At 35.0% G+C, this 10,000-nt stretch overlaps 1 protein-coding gene across 4 annotated transcripts in view; it reads right to left on the bottom strand.

Moving 5' to 3' along the window:
* Window positions 1-3,926: 3,926 nt before the first annotated feature.
* Window positions 3,927-10,000, bottom strand: part of kcnq3 (potassium voltage-gated channel, KQT-like subfamily, member 3) — a 38,227-nt gene continuing 32,153 nt past the window's right edge. For all 4 annotated transcript variants that reach the window (XM_046877188.1, XM_046877187.1, XM_046877191.1 and 1 more), the window contains 6 exons: window positions 9,298-9,533; window positions 8,647-8,752; window positions 7,804-7,935; window positions 7,589-7,684; window positions 5,304-5,388; window positions 3,927-4,559 (listed from right to left, as the gene is read on the bottom strand). In XM_046877188.1, the coding sequence (XP_046733144.1) occupies window positions 4,002-4,559; window positions 5,304-5,388; window positions 7,589-7,684; window positions 7,804-7,935; window positions 8,647-8,752; window positions 9,298-9,533 (1,213 nt within the window). In that variant the 3' untranslated portion in view covers window positions 3,927-4,001. The remainder of the gene's footprint in view (window positions 4,560-5,303; window positions 5,389-7,588; window positions 7,685-7,803; window positions 7,936-8,646; window positions 8,753-9,297; window positions 9,534-10,000) is intronic.

Below are 10,000 nucleotides of genomic sequence, written 5' to 3'. Positions count from 1 at the left end.
CAAATATCTGTACTTTCTACGTCTTAAATTTTCAAAACAGGCTAGTTTCTTTAGTTTTGATCTATTTGATAAAATGTCAATATTGTTTCTTCTCACTGTGCGCTGTTTTCAGCCCATCAACTTATTTCTTGTCATTGCGTGGCTTTTCAAACCTGCCACTGGTGTATCATTTCCTGGCTATCACACACCACAGTTTATGAAGCAAACAATGAGCAGGCAGAAGGCAACAAGAAGTCTGGCATTAATGTGGATGAGACAGAGAGAGTCAGTGATGTAAACATGAGAACAGAGACATTCCTGATCACCTGATCACCTGATCATCATCATCATCATCATCTTTTCTCTGCTTGTGTTCTATATGGTGGATGTTCTGCCTAGATACATTCATTAGGTAAGACAATTAAAAATTCGTTTTGTATTAATATATTAATTAGGGCTGTCAAAATAACTCTCATCTCATTTTAGTTACATTAATTTTATTAATGCGTGCATTTCTGTTTGAGGATTTTTAATAAAAATATAAATAAATACATATAAAAGAGGCGAAATCAAAGTCTGCAATGCGACACATAGATAGATATAGATTTTTTTTTTAAACTCCACCGTTTTATTTATTTATTTTTTTACTGATGTGCCAATTCTCAAATCATGACCAAAATCCGCCATGATTCACACAATAAACCCATGGGGTCGACAAACGCGCTGGCTCATTTTGTGGATTTTTTTCCTCTGTTTCTGTGGATTTTAGTGCATCTTGAGTACTGGGCCACTTTACGGCGTTATATCATGCTCCCTGCTTTATCTATTCAGCAAGCCTATTATATTAATTATATTATATTATATTATATTATATTATATTATATTATCAATTATATTTGCAAAAATGTTCTGATATTATGTATACCAAACAACTACAAACACAACACGGTAAACCATTTTTGTTTTGATTCTGATGAAGGTTTTGGATCAATGTCTGCTGGTACAGTCAACCATGGCCTATTTTAAGCTTTCTTGCAGACGCAGTCAGTTGTTCATTTATTATCCGTTAATATTTGGTAGTCAATAATGCTATGTGTCCTAATAATTAGGTCCTCTGTAATTGCTTACATTTTCCTGGTTAATATTCAAATTAAAGGTGGACAAACAAATCAGAGTGTTTTTATTACTTTTATATATACATTTTTATCATTTTAAATGCAATTGTATATATACAATATAAACCTTCAAGGGACATTAATCGGGGTATATAGTATAGAGTCATCTGAAAAAGAAACTACACACTCTTTGAATTCTATGGTGTTACAGTTCAAGATATAATAAAAATTATTTGGTCCTTATCATGTCTTAGAATTAAATAAATACCACCTCAGATGAATTACATCACATAGAGAATTATGTTGTCATTATTTATTTTACAAAAATAAAAACAGAATGGAAAGCCATTGAATTGAAAAAGGATATACTTTACTTTCACATGGATGTATATCTGTATCCTATCAGTATACATCTCACAATTCCTTTTTATTCCCTTATTCCCAGGATTTTTTGACAATAACTGCACTATAACTGCATATTAAAATATAACTGCATTATTATGGAAAGAAAAATACTAACAAAAGTATTAATTGGATATATTTTTATTAATAACTGGTGCAATGTAACATAAAAAATCAAGACATCTGCACATTGTTTCTCTAAGTCAAACTATTAAACTGATATAAATAAAGTTTATTAAGTAAAAACCCTAGAATGAATAGGTCAGAAGGCCACTAGTGTGAACTCATCTAATCTGCAAATTAAAGTAAAGAAAATAAAAAAGTGATATATGTATATTTGTAGAACAATTAGATAACTGGCTGGCTTATTCACAAACAAAATATGTGGCTATAAGGAACCTGTACTCCAAAATGGCAAGGCACAAATAATGAATAGCAGTCATTAGTCAGTGATGGCAGGCTGTTTGTGAGTTTACAGTACATGAATGTGGTCAGTGTGTGAGTTATCAAAATCCATTCGAGCACACATACACAAACAGGCAAGAAATAATTAAAGAAAAAAAATAAAATAAATAAGGAAAGAAAAACAGAAATAGCCTAAATTGAAAGAAATTATGTTAATTATTCAGAAATTATCATTTCTCTTCTGTATTTAAAAATAAAGCTATAACTCAAAGAAATCATCCCTGTAAAGCTTTAATATACTGAAAATGTTTTACCAACAACATATCAGCATATGTTTACATCATAAATATCAATAACTGTATTGATTCGGATTTTGAATTTGCATTATTTTTCCATACATGACACTATTGTTTAATGTAATCCTGCTAATAGCAGGAGCAGAAGTTCTGAAGCTCTTTTTTTTCTCTTTCTCTTTTAGTGCATCTTGAGTATTGGGCCACTTTACTGCATTATATCATGTTCCCTGCTTTATCTATTCAGCAAGCCAATGTCCAAGTTGGTCCTGGCTTTGTGAATTCAGACTTTTGGTCCTGTTAAAGATATCCGCTTGTGTACCCTAGGACCTGAATGCCTGAAATTAATATTTTGGTCACACAATCATCATGATTAGCTCACAATGATGATAGAGTTTTAAAAAGGGAATGCATAAGTAAACAGTATGTATGTCTATTATATATCTGCAACAAGGGTTACCCATTTTTTGATGAAGAAAATTGTTTAGTTAGTTGGAGTTTGTTGTAATTTGCAATAATTATATAATAATAATAATAATAATAATAATAATAATAATAATAATAATAATAAAACAATTATAATAGTAAACCATGTGATTATCCAAAATATTCAGATGGAAACTTTTTAAGCAATCACATGGAGATACAAGAAGTTGTTTATTCTTATTTGCATCCCATTATAGTCCTTAAGACATGCTAAGTTTCTGATATTGAGCTATTACATAGTGCTATCTTTTTTTAGTTGAAAAGCTGAGAATATACATAAAAATGTTTTACAAATCCTACAGTCCTACAAATAATTTATAGGAAGACTTCTCTATGTTCTGAAATATCGGTAGGAGCCATATGAGGTGGTCAGTTAGCCCCTGATTGGCATTGTGCCACTTGGCGGAGTACCTTCATATAAATATATAATCCAAAGATAAAGAAGTGGCTAAAAGTGACCACATATAGCGTGAACAACCTGAAATATCTTATGCAGATGTTGTAAGCTAACGGTGGATCCCAGAACTAACATTCTTTGAGCTGGCAGTTGTGAAAGCTGTGAAAGTCAATCATCCACGGTACAGTTTCCAAAGTGAAAAGCTGGACTAAAATCCTGTGGACAAAGCAACATTGAGGTGACTCGGTCTAGTCACGTCAATCCACAATATGTGTACTCTGAGACGTCCAAGGAAGTGCACTTGGTAATGATCAAGATGTGCCATGGAAACAGACATTTACATAAACAGCCAATTAGGTTACAACAAATAGTCAGCATTTGAAAACAAACAAAGTAAGTGCAAAGCAATAGGAAAATATAATGACCATTAACTGCTTGAAAGATGAGTTTCATGCAGTTCATGCATATGAAGAAAACCAGATGGTTGTAAATATAAAAATAAGTGTACAAAAATGGCATAGCATTTAAGTTTTCTTTCTTTCATTCATTAATTTACTTTTGTACAGGATTTTCCATTTAAAGTAACCCCTTCTTAGTCTGCACTTGTGCAAAGTCTACCACTAAAGACAAAAAAGATCAAACGCATGCATTCCATGCAGTGCTCCTAGCTTTGCAGCGGTAAAGCATGTTGATATATTTATATATTCCATTAATAACAATATTGTTTTTGTGAGTATGTGTGTTTATTTGTGTGCTGTACAGAGTCTGTGGTTTAAAAAACTGTTTATTTACTGTTACCTTTGCATTTGTATAAGTGATTGAGTGTGTGTGAGTGTGAGTGTGTGTGTGTGTGTGTGTGTGTGTGTGTGTGTGTGTGTGTGTGTGAGAGAGAGAGAGAGAGAGAGAGAGAGAGAGAGAGAGAGATCAGGGCGGGGTTATCCATGCTTCCTCTGTAGAAAACACATCTCCAGTAGAGGACAGTGGAGCCTGTCCACTTGGGGTAAAAGGTTCAGTGTCTGTATCTGTCTCACCCTCTGCTAAATATTGGCATTCATCACCCCAGCTCAACCTTGCCATGATCCCTGACCTATTTGTGATCTCCTCTCTCTCAGCAGAGATGCTGAAGCCGCTGGGTGATCGCTCGAGCTCCTCATGTGTGACAGACAGCAATGACAGTGGTGTGCCTGCCCTCTGGTCCATGTACAGTTGTTCAGATACTTCAAAGTGGGAGTTAGGGGAGTGGCTTGGCAGGGGACTGATGGGTAGGACAGTGGGACGGGGTAAGTTTGTGTGTGAGAGTGTCTGAGAGTGTATGTAATATTGGCTGTAGGGTACAGGAGGGGCATAGGTACAATATACTCGGTCTCCACTGATACTGACAGTGACATCACTGCCCTTCATGGTAATTGGTGCAGGGGCTGAGAGGTCATACTGCATGTGCATGTCCACCAGGAAGTCAAGTTTTTTCTCCATGTCTGTTACCTGCAACAATGGCAACACACTGTAATTATTTTCTTAAAAAAACAGCCTTAGTACTATAATGAAAAACAAAGGCATCTTAATTCATATATTAAAATGTGGATGGTTGTGTATCAGCTTGTGAATTAAGGGTAGCACCAAGAAATGTGAACAGAAGGACAGAAAAGTATGTGTGTACAGAAATGAAAAGAGAAATAAATTCACTTAAAAACAAAAGAAAATAGTGAAGGAAAGACTTTTCTTATATTGTCCCAAGCCTGCCTCCTCAAACCAGTAAGTATTAAAATTTTCCCACTTTGCGAATACTCAAGGGGAGATATACCATACATTGTTAGATCCAAGCTGTAACCAAACCTTAATTCACCATCGTGAGGCAGTGAGGAAACCAAGAGCATCTCTTTGTGTTGGCCCTGATGGATTACACAATTTGGTACCCTGAAGTCATCCTAGATTTCAAGGAAGATGGTTTGGTCTAGTTCTATGTGGAAAAGTCAGTGCAGTGTCTAAATGTGACACATATCTAATGCCCTGCTTTGACACTGCTCAAGTGGTTAAGGTGTTGCTCATGTCTTTCAAAACTAAATTTGGCAAATGTACAAATGACCTTTTGAACTCCATTTGGTTTCCATTTTGTCTAAGTTGTCCAGACCCATTTCAAGTAAAACCCATTAATATGTTATAGAAACAGAGCCATAAAATTCACTAAAATGTCATCAGTACAAAGAGGAGTTATGAAAAAGAAGGCACCTGTCTCTCTACCCGCACAAATTTGCCCATCAAACTTTGGTCCTCAGTATCTGGCAGGCCTGTTTTAGCCAGATAAGCCTCATGTCTGAGTAGAAAAAGAGAAAGAGAGAGAGATACACAACTTTTAAAAGAACTGATAATACTACTACTACTAATAATATTTAATACTAATAATAATCATAAAAATAAAAAATGCTGTTTCTTAGTCATTATGATTGAATTATTTGTATTAGATACTTAATAACCAAGCTGAGTTTATTGCCAGTCATGCCCTTTTAATCTGAACAATTGTATTATATATCTACACTGAATTATGAAACTTTAACTTTTGTTATCTACACTTCTTCTTTGTTTGATTTCTCATTAATATGACATTGAACATCACTGAAAAAATGGTGGTTGATAATTGTATCCCTTTAAATTTTAGAACTAGTAGCAAAACCTGACCATCTGTTGTCTGAGATCAAAGTTTTCTCATACTGAATGCAATTTGTTGCAACAGCTTTTGCAATAGCTGTCTGTGACAACAGTGTGGTACAATACAATTAACTTCACCTTGAATACCATGCATAGAATATCAACTAGGAAATTAGCATCATAACCACTAAACAGATCACAAATAATTCAATATAAACATATTGCAGGTTTTTAAGGGTGAACTATTCTTTACTAGATCTATTTTCCTGCAGGCACAACTGTAATGTTGACACTGGGTTATTTTATGTCAGGAGTGAAGAAGGCTGCTCTGGCATGGGTGGAGCGAAACAACAGGGTGATTAGGGAGATGCCACATTGCAAAATCTGCCAGTTGTTTTCTCAAATTTATGCTAAACATTATCTTTGGTTACCCAAATTCTTTTTTTTAATTCGAATTAAAGCTTTTAAGCTAATTTAAAGTAAGACCATATTTTACCAAAATATTTAATCAGCAATTGCATGCTTTAATGGGACTCACAAGAATACCTAAAACTTGTCAGTTAATTTTTAATAATTTGATTAGTGTATCATGTAGATGGTCATAATTATGGTATGCGTTTTTTAAGCATTGCATTCCACATTTAATCCCAATAGCTATTTGCTATAATTTGATATTCTACTTGATTTTGGAGTGTGCTTGTGGATATTTGTGTTCATCAGCCACAAGGGTGTTAGTCAAGTCAGGTACTGATGTAGGGTAAAGAGGTCTGGGGTTCATTCAGTGTTCCAAATCATCCCAAAGGGGTACAGTAGGGTTTAAATCAGAGCTCTATAGTAGGCTATTTAAAAATTCCTCCCCAGACCATGTAAAGCAAATCCTCATGGAGCTCACTTTGTGCACAGTGGCACTGCCATGCAAGTGAACTTAAGCTTTGTAACAGTAGCAGTTACAAACAGTTCGGACCCACATATGGCAGGAAATGTCTGGTGTCCTGATTGTTTTGTGTATATATATATATATATATATATATATATATATATATATATATATATATATATATATATATATATATATATATATATATGACTGGTGAATCACCAGGCTTCAAAAGTCATAATGTAATAATAACATTATGACATTATACCATTGTGACTGCTGAGTGAATAACACTGATTATCTCTCCATCATGGCACGTGTTAGTGAGTTGGACATATTAGGCAGCAAGTCAACATTTTGTCCTTAAAGTTGATCTGTTAGAAGCAGGATTGTGCAGGGAAAATTGGCAAGCATAAGTATTTGAGAAGATCTTGACAACAAGTCAAATTTTGCAATTGCGATAGATGTTAGATTATTTAGTTTTAAATATAAGAAAAATGCATGGTCTGTAGTTGCTGTGCGATGCTTTTATACATAGAACTCACACTAGTTTGAAAGTGCTAAAATATTAAAACTTGTGAGGTATTTTTAAATTATTTGATCAAGCTATCATATATACTCTATATTGGTAAAAGTTTGCCAACACCTGGTCAGAAGTATAATATGTGTTTTTTGAGCATTCCAGTCCTCATTCAGTCCCAATTTGCTTTTATAATTCACTTGACTCTTCTGGAAACATTTGTGTCCACAAGGGTGTTAGTCAAGTCAGGTACTGATGTAGGGTGAGGAGGTCTGAGGTTCATTCAGTCAATATTAAAATATTTAAAACTGTTCTTGTTTGTTACACATTTACATTTGAGCAACGAATAAATGAGAGAAAAGTTGCTCAAATGTAAATGTGTTTACACATACACATGCATTTGAAACATTCCCTTTTACAGTACAAGCTAATAACAATTAACTTTCAGTAATTTTGTAATGTACTTCTTACCTTGGAGACTGTTGAGATTGATAGGGGAAAGGTGTTTTGGGGGTCTTTTTATGTTTTGGAGTGAGAGGTGGACCAGGTGAAAAAATCAGATCTATTCTGTAGAGAGAGAGAGAGAGATACAAAGCACAAATGTAGTTCAAGGTTGTTTGTTTGTGTGTGTGTGTGTGTGTGTGTGTGTGTGTGTGTGTGTGTGTGTGTGTGTGTGTGTTTTATACCGTGACTGGAGGTATTTGATCCTGCAAAGCATGTCCAAGTGTCCTGCAGAGTACTGCTCTATCACATCCTTTACATCATATGGCCTAAGGGTCTCCTTGAAATGCTTTTTATTCAACAGGAATATCAGGATCCTAATACACACAAACCAGGGATTCAGAGATCTTATTAGCCCATGTACTGTGTAATAGTTACATATATAACATGCTTTAAAAAACTGTGGTGACTCAACATTTAAAATGGATGCATAAACTGAAGTGGACCTGAGAGCTTGTTCAGTTTTACCTGGAAGTTAAAAAATTAGGAATTCTGTAACAAGCCCCCTGGGTCAGTTGGCTGATACACGTTTGCCCTTTGCATAAAAACTAGAGCTTTTATTTGAAAAATTTTGACAAGAATATACTATTTATTCTCATCTCTTGACTGCTATTTAACTGTTAATGACACTGGGCTTTTAATAGAAGCCCATTTGCTACAAGAGATGATAAGCTTCATGAGAGGATATTTTAGGGTGACCACATCAGTCACTGGGATTGTACAAGAAGTTCGGTGAATGTGCACTTGCATGCATTCACATGTGAGTGCATGATCATGGAGCTGTTAGTGCAGATTGAAGTGGCATGTCAGTGGTGTGATTTGTAATGGTCAAGGTGTGGGCATGAGATAGCAATGGAGCAGTTTTTTTACAGCCGAAGGCACACACTTTATCACCTATACCTATAAGGCATGTCCATGTGTCTTTGTGTCTTCATTACGTGCTTTGTATTTATATCGGTCCAAAGTCATATACAGTATGTTTGCTTGTTATGGTTTCTGTGTCAACTTGAGTAAGGCTATTTGCTTACCGGACTGCTCTGATGACTAATTTAAGAGTAGGAATCATCTCATCCATCAGGATGTCAGGAGGGAAGCCCTTCTCCTCAGGGGTGGGGTCTTGCAGCCCAGCTGTATCTACAAAAAAATATATTTGGATCTTTAAAATGTTTCATAATATATATTTGTATGTAATATATTGCATTTTATATTATATAATCAATAGCTTTATGTTTGAAAGAAAATAAGAATGCTTTTGGTTGCAAGATGAAGCCTGATTCAGTGCAGATGCAACTGCCGAAGCCAATACATAAAATATGTAAAGAAGTCAATTATTAATATTTCAGAACTCCGGAATTGTGGAATAATATAATCCATACAGGAAATACAGACTTGAATTGAATTGTGACTAGTAAACACATGGCTCAATTAAAATATATGTAAGGCTTTTTAACCATCATGTTTTAAAAATAGCTTTTCAGTATAAAATCTCATTTTCACTTAAAAGACATACAAATTGAGCCACAGGGCTGTGTGCACGCTCCAGAAATTTTATGAGTTGTTGTTTTGTGTGTGTGTGTGTGTGTGTGTGTGTGTGTGTGTGTGTGTGTGTGTGTGTGTGTGTGCGTGTGTGTGTGTGTGTGTGTGTGTGTGTGTGTGTGTGTGTGTGTGTGTGTGTATACCCTCTGAACTCTGTCTCAGTGAGTAAGCTTTCATTCTGAATGCAGTCCTGAATCTCTCTCTGTTGCTAAAGCCAGCAGGTTTTGCCTCTTTAGATGGACTCTCTTCAGCTGCCTCGGCTGGTCCACCATTCCCTGCTCCACTTCCAGGATTCCCAGCAGGCATCATGAGCCAGCCTCTTACTGCAGATGACCGTGGTGTGGGCAACCGTACCCGATCCAGCAGAGTCAACTTCTGACTGAAATACATAGAGACATAACACTATTTAATTCCCTAACACAAGGCCTGGCAGCAGTTCCACTGTTCAGCTAAATTCCGAAAAGTTGCAAAAATGAAAGTGCATTTTAAACAAACAACTAAGACAAAAAAATAATTCAAAAAAAGTCAGAATAGAAAGAACAAGTACCTGCAATCAATTTTAATGGCAATAATTTTTATAACTAATTGTAAACTGTATCAGAATGTTAAGTAATTTCGACCATAATTTTGAGCAAAACAACACGTGCACATGCATCACACCACAGTGCTGTTAAAATCTCAAAGATGCAGAAAAAAACATTTCAAGAAAATGTGTCGTATAAAAAAAAAAAAAAAAAAATCTTTAATATGATGAAGTTTTGTGCCAGTACAGAATAAATTTTTGAAGATTACTTCTCTGTCTCATAAACTTTAAAGCTGTTATAATAAGTGATAACACCGTCATAG

This window comes from Silurus meridionalis, chromosome 20 (assembly GCF_014805685.1).
Source record: "Silurus meridionalis isolate SWU-2019-XX chromosome 20, ASM1480568v1, whole genome shotgun sequence".
Lineage (NCBI taxonomy): Eukaryota > Metazoa > Chordata > Actinopteri > Siluriformes > Siluridae > Silurus > Silurus meridionalis.
This window is presented reverse-complemented; position numbering and strand designations above follow the sequence as displayed.